This window comes from Osmerus mordax, chromosome 2 (assembly GCF_038355195.1).
Source record: "Osmerus mordax isolate fOsmMor3 chromosome 2, fOsmMor3.pri, whole genome shotgun sequence".
In the NCBI taxonomy this organism is placed as follows: Eukaryota; Metazoa; Chordata; class Actinopteri; order Osmeriformes; family Osmeridae; genus Osmerus; species Osmerus mordax.
In genome coordinates this window covers 16,077,535-16,100,685 of record NC_090051.1, presented here as the reverse complement: position 1 = coordinate 16,100,685, position 23,151 = coordinate 16,077,535, and the positions used below count along the sequence as shown (strand labels likewise).

Genomic DNA, 23,151 nt, shown 5'->3' with positions numbered 1-23,151 from the left:
TAAAGCTCATGGCAAAAAAGTACGTGGCAAGACTGAAGACATTGCAAATAAGTTTAGAATGACAACTAACTTAAAAAACAAAAGAAAAATAACTAGTTTCAAATTCTTATTTTCTTATCTTAGATTGGACACCGGTTCCAAGAAAGTAATTTGATCCTGTCAATTTAATTGTCATGAAACATGGATTTTGTGACGACTCGTGACTCGTAGACTTCATCTCGTCGTGTGGTGTTGTATAGTTTGTTTCTTCAAATTTGTTAGGCTATGATTTATCTGTTTGATAATGACGCGCCGTAGCCGACCTACAATAGGACCATGTGTTGAATGATTGTTTGACTTAATCGGTGGTTGTGTCAACTAAAGTAGTGTTTCATGTTTTTTTTCTTAATTACTTTCAATTCATTACTGGAATCCAGTTACGTTTACTCATCACTGTGGCGAAATGAAGTCCGTACACCCACCCTGTGATCATGTGCAAACAATACATTAGAATTTCCAGTTGTTGTACACGCCCATACTTTGGCACTCTCCAAGATAAAAGGACCATTCGTGCTTGGCAATTAACAGAACGTGTACTGCGTGTTTATTTGGAAGATTTATAGATTTAAATAACTCACTTTCGTCAAGTAGCGTTTTAAATTTGCTTCTCATATTTGTCCATTTATGGGTAACATCACTTGCTAGCGCGATGCTTTCGGTACAAGTTGATCGAAATCCATAATTCCCGTAAAGAACAAGGAGGTAAGATTACCGATATTAACATTTTCCTCATTATTCCTATTTGTCAAATAATTTGAGGACAAACATTAGACATAAAATAATACAATTATGAATTGGTAGCGTGTAAAAAGATTAGCTTAAGTAGTCTACAGTTGAATATGTTTGACAAAAAATTAGAACGTTGCCTAGTTTGTAAAATTTTGTTCAGGATTAAGCCATATACCAATGCGTAGGGCCTAATGGTGCACATAACATTTTAATCTGTTGAATAATGCAATTTGCTCACACAGCTTCCCACTGATGGCATTTTTTCACCAACTTCGGCTATTACTTTGGAAAAATGGCCTTAGTGTCATCAGACAACCGGTGAGTGGACATAATTTATATTTTGCTTACTAAATCCTACACCTGTCTATCAGTGATTGTAATTGTATAGATCCCTAGCCTATAGAGCCCCGTCTTTATATATTAAAATCTTTGCATGAGTCAGCTGTCAACTGACTTCTTAAACTGTCAAGCTGCAATAGGCCTATCAGTCTATTTCTCATTTACAAACATGTTATCAACAATGAATTATCTGTGTATGTTCTGTTCACCTTTGGGGTAATCAAGGGATAAACCCAAACATGGAATTATGAGACATAACATATTGTAAATATCATAAAAAAAATGTGTACAGTAGCCTACATAATGCTTGCTGTAATACCACAAACCCATTTCTATTTGATCTCCGTTTCAGCGATGGTCTGTGGCACTTCTGGTCTGGCCGCTGGTCATCTTTATCATACTTGCCATCACCCGATCTCAGTTCCCTCCTAAGCTGAGAGACTCATGTAAGTTTGCAAATATTGGTTAATGTGAAGTTTATGTGATTGGTTAGTGTGACCCTCAAAAGAGTACAGGGCTTATGGTTGTATTGTTAACCTTACAGTGCTTGTGGTGCAGAAATGTGTTTCATACTATGAATTTGTATACAAATGTAATGGGGTCTGGATATTTTTTGAGAATGCCACAGCTTAAAACATTAACTTTTTTGCATAGATGTAAGTGGACAAAGTGTAAACTTTGTTTAGACATATCATTTGTCTATTTAAAGAACAATGTGACCATTAATTTGTTTTCTGTTCATGTACAACAGTGGCTGATTCTTTGCAGTTTAGGGAAATAATGATTTCCTAGTGAACTGTAGGTCCAGCATTGTGAGACATATCTTTGTAGGCAGCTCTGAGGATTTGCAACCAATCTCTTACGTTTGATCAAACTTACAAAGGTCTGACCCAATGTTAGGTGCCGAACTTTGCTCTAAATCACCTGGCCTCGAAAATGTCGATCCCATTTCGTCTGGGTGATGTACGACTGTTCTTTATAGAACCAGTGAATGGAAAATATGCTGTTCATTGTTTGTTTGCGCCTATCCTTAGAATCAGTATCGAATACTGTATGGTGTTGAAAGGTCACTCTACCCATGATTGTGGCTTAGAAAACAGACAAGACAGGACATTATTCAGTGCATCACTCCATCAAGAGCCCTGCATGTATAGGACAAGTTTCACAATGAATCAGTATTATGTCATACTCTAGTTATACATTTTACCTTTACAGCTACATAAAGAGAAATGTTAATGACAACTTAACAACCGTAGTGCCAAACGTTTTTTGTCAATTGTAGAACTATAGTGTCAGGCTTCTCATCTCCTCATATACTCCCAAGTTGCATGCTTTGTGTTGGTTTGTATTTGAATGTACAGTACTACCGTATTTGTTGGTTGTTTAGATGACAATATTATCGGTTAATTTATAGTAATATTTTGGAAAAGGCCTATAGTTCATTTGTATGTGATGTCATGTTTTGTAATCATTTTGTCATGTGACTGCACTACAGTAACCTCTAAAGGTTTGATCTGATAAACATTTTAGGACAAAGGCCTAAGTGCTTTGGTTCTTTTTACCTTATGGGCCCCTAGGTTTCAATGCAGGTATCAGGTCTCAAAAACGATTTGCTAAGCTAAACAATTCACAACTAGAAAACACTTTTCACATTGTAAGTTGTAAGTGACTTGCATTGACAAAGTATGTAGATAATTAATTTTCAGTTCATGATAGTGAGAATCGGGTTGACAAATAATCTGTTAGGTGAACACTTGTGATACCAGGAAGGTCAGTCAGAAAACGTATAAATAACAATAAAGACACGCCACTTTGTTTGTTGATGATTTGACTTTTCTTTACCAGGCTATGTGGCTCCGCGAAATCTTCCCAGCACTGGCTTCTTCCCTTTCCTACAGACTCTCATGTGCAACACAGATGGCAACTGCCATAACAAGTCCTTTCTGGTGGGCCGGAGCACCTCTAAATCCAAAGAAGCTTCGTTTGGGGCCAAAGATGCCAAGAGGTACTCTTCAAACTTCACATTTTCCTCATTCTCCTCTGGCCAATACTTCAGTCATCACAAGTAGTGTAACCTTTTATGGAAGATATATTTCTGTTCATTAAGAGTTGGGGGATGGTTTTTAGAAAAGCAACATACTCTACATACAGCACACACTTTGGGAGACTGTTCTGTTGTATTATAGAGGTCCTTCTACAAAAACAGAATGAGTCACTCACTACAAAGTTGTTTGTATGATCCTGGGACCTTTTATATCTCCAAGGGATACCTCTAACTATAAACAGATACTTCAAATTACTGGAAATCCTAGCTGCGTTTAGGCTTTTCCGACACCCTATTGAACATGTCCGTGAGAGGGTGTCCACAGACACACCCTAACAGCCAGGCATTACAGGGGAAATGGCTGCCTATTGTATTCAGACAGGCATCATTGGAGACTGACAAGAGAGCCTATCTGATGAATGGCCTCAATTGTGCTCCATAGTCAATTGCTTTTTTGATTTGCATTGTGTAAATTTCCATTGGTTGTGTAATCTTTGGGAATGTTGTTTGTCTTCACACCAGCTAAAGTATAGGCATCCTAACCAGTGAGCTTTCCATTCAGATGGAAACTGAAGTCACTTGTATGTTGTGCGACCTAATGTTAGCCATATTATTCGATTCTTTGTTTCTTTGTCAGTAACATCTCTATTGTGGTTGAGTGTGTTATTTCACGTAACATGCAATACCATGAGGGTTCTAAGCAAGGTCGGACTGGCCGTGGGGAGAGTCGGGAGATTTCCCGAACGGCCGGTCAAACGGCCGCGGCATAATGAGAAAAATATATAACCAGTCCAGTGCTGGTTCTAAGATTAGAACCTGTTTGTGCAGTGCTTACCTTGGCGCTGACTGATTACTGTTGCAATATTCCAATCCTTTGTGGACACATTTTGTTTGGTTGGGTTCTCACTCTTCACCTTTGGCCAATTATTACCGCCATGCTATATGACTTTGTGTTCAGAGTGTCACTTATTAAATGACGAATGATGTTTTTGTTTGACACGCAGTAGAATGTTTCTATACAATACAAAAGTTACGCATGGCAAAGGTAGACATTATAAAGTGCATTGCATCTCTGCTATATCTAAACGTACTGTCAATGAGTCTGAAACCTAACAGCCCCTCTCTGTGTCCCAGGTTGTACCTCCTTCCCTCAGGCCCACCCTTACTGAGCAGCCTCCAAACAGGTGGCATGGTCCGCTCAGTCCTGGCCAAGAGTACAGCAAGCCAACCAAGTGTCATGGGTATCTGGGACCAGATTCTAAGTAAGTCGGCGCATATTCAGGAGGAAAAACAAACCTTTTATAAACTTGCATTACATAATAACTACACTTGCAATGGCTTATAAACTATGTTCTCTTATTTTCTTCAGATTCCACCCTAAAAGGCATACCAAACAACATATCACTAATGAATGGCTTCAATACCACAGTGCTGGGGAACCAGGTGATATACTCAGATACATTTAGATTAAACTTTATTATCATTGTGCACTGTACAAGAACATATGAAATGTAGCAGCAGAAAGGGTCAGCCAGAATTGAATCCAAGCCCTTGCGTTAGGGCCACAGCTCAAATTGTAAACATTCTACCCAGCGAGCCATGCTTGGGTATAGCACTATTATAACCATAAGTGAGGCTATAATGGTATTCATAAAGAGTTGCCCAGAGTAGGGGTTTGCCTCTCTCCTGTAAAGGCCTCAGAGATCATATACTGTTTCACAAGGACACTTTTGTTTTCATGTCACATGGGGATGGGTGTAGCTCAGTGTTAGATCATTTGACAGCAAATCAAGAGGTTGCAGGGTTTCAATCCTCTCTGTAAATTGCTTTTGATAAATGCATTTGCTAAATGAACACATTAGCTTCTGCTACCTTTAACACATCTGTAGAAAGCATGCTGAACAAATCTGTATTGCAGTTACCATAATAATGATTTTGTCCAAATATACAGTAAATCATTCTTTTTAATTGGCAGAGATTATGTTTACAAATATACACCTATTGAGTCACTTAAAACGTTTTTGTTTTTTTTAAGAATTACATGACATTATCCTTGTCTTAACATGTATACTGTATATTTGCTACCATTCAGGAAGCTCTCAATTCCATGCTGGAGTCTGTGAGTATGTTGAAGAAGTCCCTGTGCAGCTTCTCTCTGAGTGTCCTCAACACGTCCACCCTCTCCTCCATCCACCCTCTCACCTACGGCATCATCACCTTTTGCAAGTCAAATGACACACTACTGGAGGTCTCCCTGCTCACCATCAACCAGGTGTGTGTGTGTGTGTGAATCTCTCTCTGTATTATGAGTATGTTTGAAACAGTGTGTTTGATATTTTCCTCTGGTACATGCCCCTGTTGCCCTCCGCAGATTCTCATGGAGGTGATGCTGACCAACCCTGCGGAGGCCATGACAATGGCGGGGCAGGCAGTGGTGGTGTTTGACACGATCCAGAAAGACAGCTCCCTGTGGGAGGGGCTTCTGGGCCTGCCCAGCCTCCTGGTACCAAGCAGTGTTGACCAGGCCCTGGACGAGGCCCAGGCTCTTCTCACCAACATACAGAGGTACTGTACTGGGACAGGAGGGGGCAGTTTTGAGAGACAAGATGTGAAAGTTCTCAGTGATGACTGATGACACAATATCAAGTTCAACAATTGAATCACGGTTCATGTTACTACATTTCGTTGCCTTGTACCTGTACTTGTGTAATGACAATAAAGTTGAATCTAATCTAATCTTAAGGGAACATTTTCTGTTCTCAGGCACATGACAGCTGATTCAAGACTTTATAGTATGTTCTTCTTCCCCTCGTTTCAGAACTATGGCCGCTCTTCAGAGCAATATTCCTGAAGCTGATCTATCCATCTCTGTGGTGAACCCTGCCATCATGGGGGGAATCAACCTAGTTCAGTACCTTCGCAACTGGCCAGGCAGAGGTAAGAAATCATAATCACTGGAGCTGGCCGGTTAAGATGCACCAAAACATAATGTAAAAGGCTGCTGGGAAGTCAACACCATGATGAGAAACAGAAATATCTATAATATATTTAAACGATTGTGTTTATTTTATGATAAAGGTAAAGATGATGGCAACCTGTTAAAAGGGAACAACAGTATTGTGTGGGTGGTTTTATGGTGGGTGGGAGGAGGGGGGCATTCAAAACTTGCACTTCATACATACTGTACATCTCAATCTACCAACCCAACACCACTATACATTCAACGTGAACGTTAGACCTTATGCTCCAATGCATTTGGCTCTTCACATTTGCGGCCCAACCACTATAACAAGTGCATCTTCATCAAGTTACAGTTAAGATTAAGTTATATCTCAGTCAGTGTCATTTGGAAATAAGTTGTGTAAAATAACTATCATTCTGACCGGGTGACAGTCCACTGGTGCTCTAAGTGGTTCCTAACCCTGGTCCTCAGGGCACCCTGTCCTGTATGTTTTAGATGTTTCCCTGCTCTGACACACGTGATTGGGATAGTGACAGGAACCACTATCTCATGCCTTAACAACCCCACCCACGACAACCAAAGAAAACACACACAATCAAAAATACAAAAATAAAGAAACAGTTATCACAGCTCATCAGCAACATTGTAGAAATGTTGACAGTCATCTTTCTGGAACGCATGTGTCAGTATAATTCTTTAATGATCTGCTTGTATCTAGTATTTGATTGTGGCCGTTTGCTCTTTCTAGATGTGTATATATCTCTCGGTGATGTTGTCACTGCACAGAATGACTCATCCTTAATGAATGAAGTTGTCCAACAAGTTCTACAGAAAGTTCAGATCCCTTTAGACAAGGTATGGTTCACCTTTACTCCATTCAACTGTCACCATTAATTGTCATGCTATTCTTCTGAATCTTGGGCATGTGGATACATTCTTCAGAATCAGAATAAAGTTTAATCGCCAATAAAATAAATTAATGGTTAATAAAAATAAAAATAAATGGTCCTTAAATATATATAAAAGAAAGAAATGTGAAAAATGTACAACAAAATACTAACAATACTGTGCATATATATATAAAAAATAAAATTAAATATGAAGTATTAACACCTGACCTACTAATTGACCACTTTTTTGTCCCCTTTAAGGCCATAGGGCTGATCATGAACAGATCTCTGGTTCACTCTTATGTATGTGACCAGAGCAGCAATGCCTTCTGGCTGCAGGCCGCCTGCAGCACAGGCACAGTGGATGCACTTCTTAGCTGGATCAGTCCAAAAAAAGTGGCTGAACAGGCAAGTTTGGAGTCCAAAATGTTTTGGCATCAACAAATTAAGTGGTTGTGTCAGTGGGGAGGATGATTTTACTCTCCCCACTTACTTAATTTACTGTCTTGCGTAATTTGGTTTTCAATTCTAGTCAAAATTGGCATAATTGGAATTGTGTGCTATGAGCTACTTCACAACTAGCTTTAGTTAGGAACTTTTCATCAATTCATCAATGCATATATAGCTTAGTATGTTTTAAGAATGTATTAGCCTAATGATGTTTTGTAAATTATTAACTATTAAGCAACTATATACGAATGCTTGCATAATTATAAGTATGACCAACATGAAATAGATAGCCTCCTCCTCCACTTCTCTTCTGGTTTTGCCATCTTCATGGAGATCCAGCTGTGGTCCATAAAAACATGCGAGTAGTTACCTGGGCAGCCAGATCCCCCCCACCCCCCACCCCAGAGAGCTCCAATTACTTCCATCAAAATACTTGGAGGGGAAACTTGGGAGAAATTGCTGTTATAGAAAAAAGAAATCATTATCCAGTGGGATAATATATTGTAAGATTGTAGGAAAGGTGGTATAGTAACAATCAGGTAAAAACAATGGAGAGCAGTAATGGATGGTTGTTTTCCCCCACAGGTCTTCTTGGCCTGGACTCAGGATGCAGCCTCCAAGGACGTGGTCTTCTTCAAAGGACTACTGTATAGCCTTTTGGGAGTGTACGCCCAAGGAAACCAGGGATCCGCTGACAACACCAGGTCCCAGAGGAGTAGTGACACGCAGCCACAGAACGTTGGGGAACAACTGTAATTATGTCACCCTCTCTCTCTTTGTGTTTTCTTTCTCTCTTTTTTCCTGTTACTCAGAGTTCATTATCTGATTATACAACTGTCTTACAAGAGAGATGAATTGCAATAAATTAATCTTATTTCTCAGACATGTCCCGTTAATACTTAAAAAGCGATATACAATATGTAGTAGGTGTAAAATCCCAGATGATTTACATCCAAGGGTAGGTCATGATTCTAGACAATACAATTTTTCATAAGGATTGTAAATCAAGAAATTATGGAAATTATATAAATTATAGAATACAAAACCATAACTCAACAAAATGAAACTAAATTTTTTAATCTAATACAAAGTGGGTAAAAGATGGTCTTCCATATCCATTCTTCGCACTGGCTAACCTCTCTCTTGTGTTCTAGGTTCATGGGTGTAGGCTCAACTCTGCTTGAGCTTCTGAAAGACCTTCCAGGCTCGCAGTATATCCACAGCTTCCTTATGGGCGGACACACCTCCATGCAGCTGGCCAGTCAGGCCATGGACACCACAGAGGGTATGTAGGCTTTCCTGCAGAAGAACAACATTTACACCATGCCAAAATGCACACATTGTACTATGTATTGATCAATGACATTTGTGAGGATATTAAGATAACTTTCGCCGCTGCCCCCAACTCTCGTAGAAATGATGGATAAGTTGTCGGCCGAAGCCCAAAACTTACAAAAGATCTTCTTGTCTCTGATGGCCAACCAGTCTATGGCAGACCTCTATGCTGAGAAGCTCATAAACTCCAGCACTGAGATATTGATAAGGGTAGGTGAACACTGTTGAGTCACAGGTACACATATACATTAAATGTCAATAAAAGTGTGTCATTGTATTAAAAATGTTCAAGTATATTGAACCCTCACACCCATCTGTTTACATTCTGATGTAAGGGTTTATCTTCATTGTCATCCCCAAAGGTTCTGGTGAAACAGGACACCGTCAAGTGTGAGGAGCTTCTCAAACCACTGACTACCATAAGCACCATGGACCCAAGGCTTTGGGTGACCATGATTTGCCCAGGCAATGACTCCCACCTACAACAGTACCTGCTGGCCGAGTGGATGCCTGTTATTTTGAAGGTCAGATTAGAGTTCTGCTGTAGACTTACCAGCTTTTTGAGTTATAGCTTCTCAAACCACTTTGCATATTATAGAGATTTGACTCTAGTTCTAAGCATGGAACTTCTCATTTGTGTCCCATCATTATGTTCCTTAGGCGACACTCTTCGTGGATGTGGTCCAAGGAAAAGAATCATTCAACGTCACTTTACCCATGATTCTCTCTGAGTGGCACAGGCTATCAGCCACCTCGCTACGCTTTGGTGCGTTCCTGGAGAGATTCTTCACAGGGTTCTATAAGGACTATTTTGAGGCCTGGGTTCCAGAGAACGTAACTGTCGACTGGCAAGAAATTATCATGACAAGGTCAGTTTACCTTGTAACAGGGTACACAGCAACTTGATATGCATATATATATTGACATATATTTGAATATTGTTAAACTTTTGGATCAAAATTGCCTAAAACTACATTTGTTAACCATTTCATACAATTTCAAGCCCTATGAAAAAAGATTTTGCCCAATAAATGTTATCAACTGTGTGATGTGTTGACGGGTGGAAAGTGGGCTGGTTTACTGTGAATCAGACACCATGGTGCTCCGGTTAGAGGGTACATTTTCATAGAATTATTAGAATTCTGGCCTCACAGGCAACAGTAAGGGTTCCAGATGGTTGACAATCATAACTATGACATAACTATGAACCTTGGATAAATTGTGGAAATTGCTGTATGAGGATATGTGTGGGAAGCTGTGTAGGGAAGCTGTATAGGGCAGCACTATGTTTGGTTGTCTTCAGAGCAAACAAACGAAAAAGAAAAAAAATGTCTGCAGAACAGTGTGGGTGTCGGAAAAATGTGTGTGATGCAAATGTGGTGTAAGGTTACTTTGTTTCTTCATACAATACATTATTAAAATAGGCGGCTTTCACTCAACCATGTCTTTTGTTTTTTTCCCAGGGGTCTAGGGGTATTGGGGACAATGGGGTCTGAACTCCAAATGACCACGATGTGGCCCTCCATGGAGACATACTTTCACATTGCGTACTGGATAATGACATACCAACCCAATATAACTGGACCTCCAACCTGTGAGTGTAACAAACAGAGATACTTGTTGATCAATGTATCTTCACATTACAGCAAGAAAGTGTTTATGGAAATTGTAATTTGTCTAAATATAAGTTCCTACGCTATGTTTTTGTGCATTTTTATAATAGGAAATCTGACTTAAAGAACAGAACTGAACAGTACAAATACCAATACAATTATTAACTTGAATTTAGTATTTAGCCTTTATAAGCCCCCATTATCATTCTTATCAGGTACTCTTGATCTTGAGACATTCGTGCCCGCATGTCAGACTGGTTTCACCTGGGAGAACTTCATTCCTACCACAGCACTTGTGCTTCAGGATTTTCCAGGCAATCCTGCAGCCTTACTTAGGTAACATCACATACCAGACTATTGGAGTGTAATTTGTATGTGAATGTGACAGAATACTGATTATGTCCAAAAACAGCTTGAGGAAATGTGCTAAAGCTTTAACAAGTCCGAAATAGGTTTACTCATCTTGAAATGTGTTAAATGCAGGATAACTGTGTTTCTCTTTCTCCCTCAGATATGTGCAAGGGTCATTGGCTTTTGTTCAAGGAATCTACAGAGACTTCTATACAGCCACTCTCATGAAGTATCTCAGCTCCCCAGCTGTAATACCAGGAGACGGCTCTATCTCCAGCTTCCTGGTCAATGTGACACATGCTCTGGACAAGAACATCCATCTTATTTCCAACTTGATGAGCATGGAGCAGTTCAATCCCAAGCTCTCCCTCTTTCTCCTCAACAACTTGCTTGATGCTCTGGGATTGAGGCCTTTGGAGGCTTTGTGGACGCAGGGTCCCCCTAACGCCTCCTCTGTCCTAACCATAGCCCTGGAAGTGGGCAGGAACACCCAAAAACTCTTCACCGGCCTGCCAGTCTGTAACTCACAAGCTGAGTTGGAGGACTTGCTCATGCAGTTGTTGTCCATGAACATGAACCTCACATTGCCTCTGTCCCTTAGCCTTGGAGACGGCCTGCTCACCTACACAAGCTCTCTAAACTCTACAGACCTGGCCTTTCTTAGGGAGATCCTCAAGTCTCTCACCAATCACACATCAGCAGGCATCACCGACACAGTCCTACAGGCTGTGGAACTCTTGAAACAGGTGCTCGAAGCCCCCAACAATGACCCAACAGCGCTGATCCTGGGCTACCTTCACCAGCTACAGGGGTTCCTGGCTTCTGCCATCGAGTTACTCAGGTACGATCAGCTACTGCTGCCAGGAGGGAACCTGACTATGGTCCAGGTCACTGATCTCCATCTGGCTGTAGTGGACCTTCTCCAGATCCTCTCTCCCGCCTCCCTCCAGGCCCTCAGCCAGGCAGGAGATCAGGCAGCCCTGGGTGCAGTTATGCAACAGTTTGGAGCCCTCCTACCACCTGAGCTCCAGCAGCGCTTCATGGGCCTGATCAAACACACTCAGGCCCTGGTGAAGAGCTTAACAGCCTGTTCAGTGACAGGGCAAGACTGCACATCTGCAGTTTCCCAGGTCTTCCAGATCCTCTCTCAGGCTGCTGAAGCAATGTTAGCGACTAGCGGAAACATCACTATCCAGCTGGGGCCAGTTAATCCTAACCTGGTGACCCCAGAGTCCTTCTCTGTGACGGGAAGCCTTCTGTCTCTGCTCCTGTCCTGGACAGATGAGACCAACATGTCCTACTCTCCAGAGGCCCTTATGAAGACCGTGAATCAGATCCTTAATTTCCTCCAGCAGGTCACCAGTCAGCCCAACATCAGCATATCTGCTCTCCAGGAGGCTCTCAGACAATCGAACCTCACCCTATGGGAACTGGATAGAATTGCCACATTGGCTGGAGCTGCAAACATTCCCGACCTCCTGGCTAACATCTTGGGCATTGCCAGTGTTCCTCAGTGCCTGGAGCTCCAACCTATGAACATAACAGCCAACATGGGTGTGGCTGACACCAGTCCAGCTAAGTGTGCAGTGGAGCTGATTGATGGAGTCAGTGGCTTCATCCAGCACCTGCCCATGCCTCCTGGCAGCCAGTCAAATTACACCGCACTCGTCGCTGTTATCCCAATCCTGGTCAACCAGTCTGTTAGCATCGGCTTAGCATCTGCTTCTGGTTCAGGCTCATCTACATCTATCATGCAGGCCCTAACCAGCACCCTGGCAGGGATTAGAGAGAACATCAAACCCCTCTCCCTCGAGTCCATCCAGCAAGTGAGCAATGAGCTTAGTATAGTGGAGGGTCTACTCTACTTGGCCTCTTCGGGACAATATCCTCTCCATACACTGAACTCCACTCTGCTGGAGGACTCGTTATATGCCCAGAAGGTGTATTTGGAGATCGCCCAGTGGTACTTGAGGAAGTTGGAGAATGTGACAAGCACCAGCACTTTTTCCGAGCTCCTTCACCCTTTCTACTACATTACCGAGATGCAGCTGGCCCTGCAGATCTCTCAAACAGAGTTTTCCCTTTTTGTCAGCAATCAGGTTGAAGACCTAATCAAAAACACCCACAATCCCATAGATGGCACAGAGGTTAGCAATATAGGGCAGGCAGTTGCCAATATACTCCAAGTTAGCATGGAACAGGTGAGGCAAAACCTTCAGCTCCAGAATGACTATTACCAGGGCATGGAGTACCCACCAGATTTTAACTCATCCATGCTGAACATGGTTGACACCTTGGTCCAGAAGTACCTTAACATAACACTTCATTGGCTGAGAGACCCCCACGTGACCTCTGTCATCACCAGCATGCTCCAATGGAACAACAGCTCCATGAGCATCACTGTCCCAGGCCAAGACCTCTTCAAGCTGCTTCAGACAATAGCGCCTCTTCTAACACCCGATGAACATGCCTACCTTGTCTTCATCGGCCAGATCACCCAGTCCCTGAACCAGGTTCTGTTGGTGGCCAGCCAACCAGGCGGCTTGGAGAGTGATCTCTTCATTGGAGCCATATTGGATGCAGCCAGGACTGTGCTGAGTAACTTGACTGCCATGACTGGTCCCCTGCCTCCCTCAGTCAGTGACAACATCATGGGAGTACTTCACAGTTCACTCCTCCTGGCCCTAAGACCTGAGATGGCCTATGCCCAGGCCCGTAACCTCACCCTGGACATCTTGTGGAGAGGAGAAGGACTCATCCAGAACCTGATCCCAATGGCTGCTGAATACCTCCTGCCTGGAATCAAACTCATGCGCACATACTTTCAGATCATCTCCACAGCTGGTGGCCCAGACAAATTGAATGAGATGTGAGTCATGTTATCATGGGTATTCTTCTATGTTCCCTTTGACTTCAGAGGAGTAAATGGATAAAGATGTATCATAACATTTATATTCAAAGAATGAAAAATCTGAAATGTGTGTGAAAGACCATAGCACACATGCATATTTTACCTTTAGGAGCAGAAATATGACAAAACTGTTGGTAGTATTGCGGAGGATGATGGTTAATTTTGCTCTTGATTTCAGCATTCTGGGTGAGCTGAGCACAGTTCAGAGTCTCTTGCCCCCTGACAACAGTACACAAGCCTATATGTCTGTGATCATGAGCATCAGTCACTTCATCTTGGACCCCAGCCAAGGTCAGTCAGATTTTCACCACAGGTGTGTCGGATGTACCGTCCTAATGGATGGATTTAGTCAAGCTGGCAGTATGCCCTGCATTGTTGAAAACCTTTCATGATTATCTACCAGACAGGCCACACTGTCTGACTTTTTATCCAATGAATACTGTTTTCAGCCAACTGTTAAGAGAAACATTTGTTTGCTCATGTTATCAATGTTATTTTACACAGGCAACACAGGCCTGTGGCTGAGCTTTGAAAACATCACTGTTGAAAACGTTGCTCAAATTACTAATCAGGTAAGACTAGTTTACTGTAGGCTTGCTTCTTGCAAAATGCATAGTATGTAATTATATTTCCCAACCTTGCTATAGAGAAACATTGACTGTCTCCAGAGATCCATGTTCCTGTCATGTTTGGAATGATATTAGCATTTATTACACGATGCCAACCAAAATACCAGACATATTTGATCACATACTTTATATATCTGTTGATATAGTTGTGGTTTTACCAGATTGATAGTAAATATCAGTTCCTGGAAAATAGTAAGGCAATGGTCAAATATAAATGGTCAATATTGACAAATGAGGAGGAATTAACTGTGTCCTAAAGCCAGCATGTCAGTTAGCCCTAGTGTGGGTTTTCAGTGTCCCAATTGAATACAAAATTCTCAGTTTTTGATGTTCCAAACTTTCCTCTCCATACCTTGTAACTTGTAAAATGTAACAGTTGGTTTTAGATAAGTTTATCGTTTTCAAGAATGAGAAATGTTACACTTTTTTTTCTCTGTCAGATGGGAAGTCTTCTAAACTCTCTGCTGCCACTCATCATCGGGGAACAAGGCATGAATTTAACCCTTCTCACACCCAGTGAGAAGGGCTACTTTGTGCTCATAGACCAAATCACCCAGTCCCTGAACCAGGTTCTGTTGGTGGCCAGCCAACCAGGTGGCTTGGAGAGTGATCTCTTCATTGGAGCCATATTGGATGCAACCAGGACTGTGCTGAGTAACTTGACTGCCATGACTGGCCCCCTGCCTCCCTCAGTCAGTGACAACATCATGGGAGTACTTCACAGTTCACTCCTCCTGGCCCTAAGACCTGAGATGGCCTATGCCCATGCCCGTAACCTCACCCTGGACATCTTGTGGAGAGGAGAAGGACTCATCCAGAACCTGATCCCAATGGCTGCTGAATACCTTCTGCCTGGAATCAAACTCATGCGCACATACTTTCAGATAATCTCCACAGCTGGTGGCCCAGACAAATGGAATGAGATGTGAGTCATGTTATCATAGGTCTTCTTTTATGTTCCCATTGATGTCAGAGGAGTAAATTGATAAAAATGGCTCATGTAGTTTAAATACACATAATTACAAATCTGAAATGATGATGAAAGACCACAGCACACAAGCATATTTTACCTTTAGGAGCAGAAATATGACAATACTGTTGCTGGTATTGAGGATGATAATGGTTAATTTTCCTTTTATTTCAGCATTCTGGGTGAGCTGAGCACAGTTCAGAGTCTCTTGCCCCCTGACAACAGTACGCAAGCCTATATGTCTGTGATCATGAGCATCAGTCACTTCATCTTGGACCCCAGCCAAGGTCAGTCAACTTTTCACCACAGGTGTTTTGGGTGTACCGTCCTAATGGACTGATTTTGTCAAGCTGGCAGTATACACTTCATTACTGAAACCTTTCATGATTATCTGCCAGACAGGCCTCACTGTCTGAATTTGTATCCATTGAATACTGTTTTCAGCCAACTGTTATGAGAAACGTTCATGTGTTTATGTTATCAATGTTATTTTACACAGGCAACACAATCCTGTGGCCAAGCTTTGAAAACATCACTGTTGAAAACATCACTGTTGACGATATTTCTCAAATTACTAATCAGGTAAGACTAGTATACTGTAGTCTTGCTTCTTCCTAAATGCAAAGTACATATTTATAGTTCCCAACCCTGCTATAGACAAACATGTTCACGTCATGTTTGGAATGATTTGACCATTTATGACACAATGCCAGCCAAAATAACAGACTTGTTTGATCACATCCTGTATATATCAGTGTATATAGTTGTGGTTTTACCAGCTTGATTGTAAATATCAGTTCCAGGAAAATAATAAGGCAATGCTAAAATATATATGGTACATATTGACAAATTAGAAAAGTTACATGTTTTTTTTCTCTGTCAGATGGGAAGCCTTCTAAACGCTCTGCTGCCACTCATCATCGGGGAACAAGGCATGAATTTAACCCTTCTCGCACCCAGTGAACAAGCCTACCTTGTCCTCATCAACCAGATCACCCAGTCCCTGAACCAGGTGCTATTGGTGGCCAGCCAACCAGGCGGCTTGGAGAGTGATCTCTTCATTGGAGCCATATTGAATGCAGCCAGGACTGTGCTGAGTAACTTGACTGCCATGACTGGTCCCCTGCCTCCCTCGGTCAGTGACAACATCATGGGAGTACTTCACAGTTCACTCCTCCTGGCCCTAAGACCTGAGATGGCCTATGCCCAGGCCCGTAACCTCACCCTGGACATCTTGTGGAGAGGAGAAGGACTCATCCAGAACCTGATCCCAATGGCTGCTGAATACCTCCTGCCTGGAATCAAACTCATGCGCACATACTTTCAGATCATCTCCACAGCTGGTGGCCCAGACAAATTGAATGAGATGTGAGTCATGTTATCATGGGTATTCTTCTATGTTCCCTTTGACTTCAGAGGAGTAAATGGATAAAGATGTATCATACCGTTTATATACAAAGAATGACAAATCTAAAATGCGGGTGAAAGACCATAGCACACATGCATATTTTACCTTTAGGAGCAGAAATATGACAAAACTGTCAGCAGTATTGCGAATGATGATGGTTAATTTTGCTCTTGATTTCAGCATTCTGGGTGAGCTGAGCACAGTTCAGAGTCTCTTGCCCCCTGACAACAGTATACAAGCCTATATGTCTGTGATCATGAGCATCAGTCACTTCATCTTGGACCCCAGCCAAGGTCAGTCAGATTTTCACCACAGGTGTTTTGGGTGTACCATCCTAATGGACTGATTTAGTCAAGCTGGCAGTATACACTTCATAACTGAAACCTTTCATGATTATCTGCCAGACAGGCCTCACTGTCTGAATTTGTATCCATTGAATACCGTTTTCAGCCAACTGTTATGAGAAACGTTCATGTGTTTATGTTATCAATGTTATTTTACACAGGCAACACAATCCTGTGGCCAAGCTTTGAAAACATCACTGTTGAAAACATTCCTCAAATTACTAATCAGGTAAAGATAGCATTGTCTTGCTTGTTCAAAAATGCATAAAATGCATTTATATTTACTAACTCTGCTTAGGAAACATCTTGACTGTCTTCAGTGATCTATGTTCACAAGTCACGTTTGGAAAGAGTTCAGCATTTATGAAACAACGCCAACCAAATTACCTAACATATTTGATAATGTTCTGTATATCCAACTATGGTATTCGTTTGTTTTCCAGGCATGTATGCAAAAGTTTATTTCTATTACAAAAAATTAAGATTACAAAAAATATATATATATAACAAAATATTGTGTTCATTGGACAGACACTTTTATCCATAGTGACATACAGTCTAGGGGGGAATCTGAACCTATAGCCCCTTGATCTACAGTCAGATGCTGTAGCACTGAACTATACTCAACAAAGGTCAAGGAATTTTCTGTGTCCTACATCCAATCAGTCAGTAGCCCTACTGTGTGTTTTCAGTGTCACAACTGAAGAAAAAACACAACATTTATTTTGTGCCCCACCCTTTCCTCTCCTTGCCTAGTTGCTTGTATGGAATAACAATAGGTGTTATATGTTGATCGTTTTCGAGAAAGGTTACACTTGTGGTTTTCTCTCTGCCAGATGGGAATCCTTCTAAACTCTCTGCTGCCCCTCATCATCGGGGAACAAGGCATGAATTTAACCCTTCCCACATCCAGTGAACAGGCCTACCTTGTCCTCATCGACCAGATCACCCAGTCCCTGAACCAGGTGCTGTTGGTGGCCAGCAAACCAGGCGGCTTGGAGAGTGATCTCTTCATTGGAGCCATATTGGATGCAGCCAGGACTGTGCTGAGTAACTTGACTGCCGTGACTGGTCCCCTGCCTCCCTCAGTCAGTGACAACATCATGGGAGTACTTCACAGTTCACTCCTCCTGGCCCTAAGACCTGAGATGGCCTATGCCCAGGCCCGTAACCTCACCCTGGACATCTTGTGGAGAGGAGAAGGACTCATCCAGAACCTGATCCCAATGGCTGCTGAATACCTCCTGCCTGGAATCAAACTCATGCGCACATACTTTCAGATCATCTCCACAGCTGGTGGCCCAGACAAATGGAATGAGATGTGAGTCAAGTTATCATAGGTATTCTTCTATGTTCTCTTTGACTTCAGAGGAGTAGAGGGATAAAGATGGTTCATACCGTTTACATAAAAATAATGACAAATCTGAAATTAGGGTGACCACAGCACACAAGCATATTTTACCTCTAAGAGCTGACATGTGACGATACTGTTGTTGGTATTGAGGATGATGTTGGTGAATTCTACTTTTGATTTCAGCATTCTGGGTGAGCTGAGCACAGTTCAGAGTCTCTTGCCCCCTGACAACAGTACACAAGCCTTTCTGTCTGTGATCATGAGCATCAGTCACTTCATTTTGGACGCCAGCCAAGGTCAGTCAGATTTTCACCACAAGTGTGTCTGGTGTACCGTCCTAATGGACTGATTTAGTCAAGCTGACAATATACACTTCATTTCTGAAACCTTTCATGATTATCTGCCAGACAGGCCTCACTGTCTAAAAAGTTTTCCTATGAATACTGTTTTCAGCCAACTGTTATGAGAAACGTTCATGTGTTTATGTTATCAATGTTATTTTACACAGGCAACACAATCCTGTGGCCAAGCTTTGAAAACATCACTGTTGAAAACATCACTGTTGAAGATATTTCTCAAATTACTAATCAGGTAAGACTAGTATACTGTAGTCTTGCTTTTTCATAAATGCAAAGTACATATTTATATTTCCTAACCCTGTTATTGATAAACATTGACTGTCTCCAGAGATCCATGTTCACATCATGTTTAGAATGATTTTTCTCTTTAGTACACAATGTCATCCAAAATACCAAATATGTTTGATCATATACTGTATATCTCAGTGTATATAGTTGTGGTTTTACCAGATTGATAGTAAAGATAAATTGCAGGAAAAGAATAAGGCAATGGTGAAATATAAATTGTAAATATTGACAAATTAGATAAGTTACACTTTTTTTTCTCTGTCAGATGGGAAGCCTTCTAAACTCTCTGCTGCCACTCATCATCGGGGAACAAGGCATGAATTTAACCCTTCTCGCACCCAGTGAACAAGCCTACCTTGTCCTCATCGACCAGATCACCCAGTCCCTGAACCAGGTGCTGTTGGTGGCCAGCAAACCAGGCGGCTTGGAGAGTGATCTCTTCATTGGAGCCATATTGAATGCAGCCAGGACTGTGCTGAGTAACTTGACTGCCATGACTGGCCCCCTGCCTCCCTCAGTCAGTGACAACATCATGGGAGTACTTCACAGTTCACTCCTCCTGGCCCTAAGACCTGAGATGGCCTATGCCCATGCCCGTAACCTCACCCTGGACATCTTGTGGAGAGGAGAAGGACTCATCCAGAACCTGATCCCAATGGCTGCTGAATACCTCCTGCCTGGAATCAAACTCATGCGCACCTACTTTCAGATTATCTCCACAGCTGGTGGCCCAGACAAATTGAATGAGATGTGAGTCATGTTATCGTGTGTATTCTTCTATGTTTCCTTTGACTTCAGAGGAGTAGATGGATAAAGATGTCTCAAACTGTTTCAATAAAAAGAATGACAAAACTGAAATGTGGGTGAAAGACCATAGCACACAAGCATATTTTACCTTCAGAAATATGACAAAACTGTCAGTAGGATTGCGGATGATGATGGTTAATTTTGCTCTTGATTTCAGCATTCTGGGTGAGCTGAGCACAGTTCAGAGTCTCTTGCCCCCTGACAACAGTACACAAGCCTTTCTGTCTGTGATCATGAGCATCAGTCACTTCATCTTGGATCCCAGCCAAGGTCAGTCAGCTATTTACCACAGGTGTGTCGGATGTACCGTCCTAATGGACTCTGACGTTGTCAGCCTGGCAGCATACATTTCATTAACAACACTCTTTCATGAGTAGTTGGCAGACATTTTAAACACCATGTACTAACATGGCTAACTATAGAAGGTTTCACTTTATGAATTTTTTTGTTCGATGAATACTATTTCACACAGCTATTAAGAAAAGCATTCAGTTGTTCATGTTATCAATGTTATTTTACACAGGCACTGCCACCCTTTGGCCGAGCTTTGAAAACATGACTGTTGAAACCATTGCTCAAATTACTAACCAGGTAAGGCTAGTATAGTCCGATTTCTTGAAAAAGATGTAAGAATGTATATTTCCCAACCACACTATAGAAAAACATTGGCTGTCTCCAGAGATCTTTTTACATGTTATGTTTTGCATAAGTTGCGCATTTCTTAATTGATGCCAACCACAATACATGACGCTTGTAAAAGAAAATGCACGGTGAACACGAAAAAACTATCCATTTACAAACTATACTTTTTTGTCCAACTTATGAATTACGCCAATTAGTGAATAGCTCTATTTAGTTATTTACGTTTATTCTGTAGAAGAAAGGATGGCTCTCCCACCCTTTACACTCATTACCTAGTCACTTTTAAATCAAATGAAAGTTCAGTCATAGCTAATGTTACATGTGTATCTCTTTCAGATGGAAAGTCTTCTGCAGTCTCTGGTTCCCCTCATCCTTGAAGAAGAACAAAGCATGACTGCAACCATCCCATCCCTTGAGATCTTTAATGATATCAACACAATCATCGTAGACATACTCACTGGACAGGCCGACCAGCCCACCTGGGACAAGTAAGTCAAAAGATTACCCAACCAGGGAAGAAGAGAAATTGAATGGAGAGGCAATTGCCAAAGAGATATGTAATAATAGAAGTTGGGTAATGGGATATTGTGTTCAGTTGTTGTTTGTATAGCTGATCATTGTGGGAAGCACATTTTATTCATCTTTATTAATCAGTCCATCTTTTATTTTATGAGATGTACTTTTGTCCTAAGTGTTCCATGTGTTTACTGTGTCTGGCAGGCTGCAAAGGATACTGGGGGATCTGCTGTTGACCGTCAGAGGGTCCTCCTGCTGGGACTCTGTGCCCCCTGCTGTGTCTGTGATGAGGGGTGTTGTGGGAGCTCTAGTTCAAAACTTGAAGGCTGAGACAGGTGAGGGAAGCAGTAAACATTCCATTAACAGTCGACAACAAAGCTTACACCTATTGCTTTTAGCCGGCCCTGTTGTAGAAACATGTAGCATGCTATGCGTCTGCATAAAACGTTTAGTCTTGTGTTGAGCAACCGAGCACTGAAGCATTGTATTGTGTTTTTTGCTTGTGTTTTGTGTAAAATGTCTGTCAAAGACTATAGATCACTTGAGAGGGAATTCCTGAATTGTCGAAAAGTTGTCATTGTGCGTCATATCTTTTCTGTACTCCCCAGATCTGTTAATCAGCTTCCAGATACCCCTAACTACTCTGATATCAGAGATTGTGCATTCTGTTAATGCCAGTCAGCTGAACATTGCTGATGTTTTGGAGCAAATGTCCCACGCCATCCAGAACACCGTGGAATCTACCATACAGGTTAGAAGGGCAGTCTGAAGTGTTCTCACAGTATCCGTGACACTGGTTGAGTGAACAAGAAAAGTGTTCTTGCATGCCACCGTAAATAATGGCATGCTCATTACAAGGACCATTTATTGCACTACAGACCGGTTGGCTTATCTCCGTTAAAACCAACAAGGGAAAGAATGCATTCTCTAAAAACGTCTGCTGTAGTCTTCCAGGTGCCTCTTCCATGTGCCTTAACGCTATTGTGTCTTTGTCAAACACAAATCTTAGAACACACCGTAGGCTGCCTGACAGAATGTCATGTCATTCCCTGCATGCCTTCTCAGAAACAAGACACACCTGCACAGTGCTGAGAAATAGCCTTTGTCTGTCAGCATAAAATGTATTGTGATTCTGACACCACTGATCTTTGATTACCAATGCTGATTCTCTGTGTTTTGCCTCATCTTAGGAGTACAAACCAAATTGCCCTGTACAGATACACGTCATGTACATGTACTACTGACTTGAATGCTTAATATCAGAAAGTGCAATATATGTCTAATATAGGAGAGAGGAAGAAACATAGAGAGGAAAAAAAGACAAGAGAGGAAGAGAGTATGTCTTTCAGAGCCCCATAGATACTTGTGTGAGCTGTCTGCCCTTTCCATTGATGGAATAAAGCTCTTTTGTCCTGTTAAACCTTTTCAAGCCAACTATTCTCACTGAACTGACCTTCTGTTAGCAAACCATTGAAATATGATGACTCGTTTACTCATTGTTGTTATCTCTCCATAGGACAATGCGAGCAACGAGGCCTTGGAGTGCAGGAATGTTCTGGAAGTTTGGGATCAGGTTAGAGAGGCGGCTGGGCTCAGTACGGACACCCTGGAAATGTGGTGTAACATTAGCCTGTTGCCGGTTATAAAGTCATTCGAGGCATCCAATCAACTCTTTGCCACTCTGAATAATAATATGACTGTGAGTCCCACCAACGTTTTGTTCTGCAACGTAAAAAGATATGTGAAACATTGGGCACTAGATGGCAGTGTGACTTCACCAGTTAAACCAGTGGTCCACCGATACAGGGACTGAGCCACAATCTGCCTGTTGTCCACACAGGGAATGGCGATGGCTGCAGGATCAGTGAATGGTACAGCTGCTGGAATTGTGGCAGCTCTGCGGTCTTTTTACTGGGTCAACGCCAATCTCACACGTGTCTCTGAGCAGCTGACCTCGGTCTTGTTGTACCATTTCACCCAGCTGGGAGAAGTGGTCGTGAGCCCTGCCACCCAGGCTCAGTGGAATGCCATGTTCCTCGGAATGCAGCTAAGACAGAGGTGGCCACCAGCCCTTCCCACCTGACTTATGTTGAAATGATCTAATGTCCACAATTGAATGTGTATGCCTAAACATAGGAGAGGTGCAGCCTACTGTCAGAACAGGGATCCCA

At 42.0% G+C, this 23,151-nt stretch overlaps 2 protein-coding genes across 2 annotated transcripts in view; both read left to right on the top strand.

Annotated features, from left to right (window-relative positions):
• The first annotated feature begins 690 nt into the window (after window positions 1-690).
• Window positions 691-15,221, top strand: LOC136967203 (uncharacterized). The gene is made up of 22 exons (XM_067261103.1): window positions 691-741; window positions 1,011-1,086; window positions 1,460-1,553; window positions 2,953-3,112; window positions 4,286-4,413; window positions 4,521-4,594; window positions 5,244-5,423; window positions 5,523-5,716; window positions 5,970-6,088; window positions 6,862-6,968; window positions 7,265-7,411; window positions 8,039-8,205; window positions 8,608-8,738; window positions 8,868-8,998; window positions 9,151-9,312; window positions 9,449-9,657; window positions 10,252-10,382; window positions 10,617-10,737; window positions 10,913-13,621; window positions 13,842-13,954; window positions 14,168-14,235; window positions 14,733-15,221. Exons 2-22 carry the CDS (start codon window positions 1,021-1,023, stop codon window positions 15,219-15,221), a joined length of 5,700 nt encoding a protein of 1,899 aa, XP_067117204.1. The 5' UTR covers window positions 691-741; window positions 1,011-1,020.
• A 4,535-nt stretch (window positions 15,222-19,756) lies between these two features.
• Window positions 19,757-23,151, top strand: part of abca12 (ATP-binding cassette, sub-family A (ABC1), member 12) — a 30,625-nt gene continuing 27,230 nt past the window's right edge. The window contains exons 1-8 of the mRNA XM_067252091.1: window positions 19,757-19,765; window positions 19,980-20,092; window positions 20,346-20,413; window positions 20,801-20,952; window positions 21,185-21,315; window positions 21,589-21,731; window positions 22,497-22,679; window positions 22,821-23,038. Coding sequence (XP_067108192.1) covers window positions 20,056-20,092; window positions 20,346-20,413; window positions 20,801-20,952; window positions 21,185-21,315; window positions 21,589-21,731; window positions 22,497-22,679; window positions 22,821-23,038 — 932 coding nt within the window. The 5' untranslated portion in view covers window positions 19,757-19,765; window positions 19,980-20,055. The remainder of the gene's footprint in view (window positions 19,766-19,979; window positions 20,093-20,345; window positions 20,414-20,800; window positions 20,953-21,184; window positions 21,316-21,588; window positions 21,732-22,496; window positions 22,680-22,820; window positions 23,039-23,151) is intronic.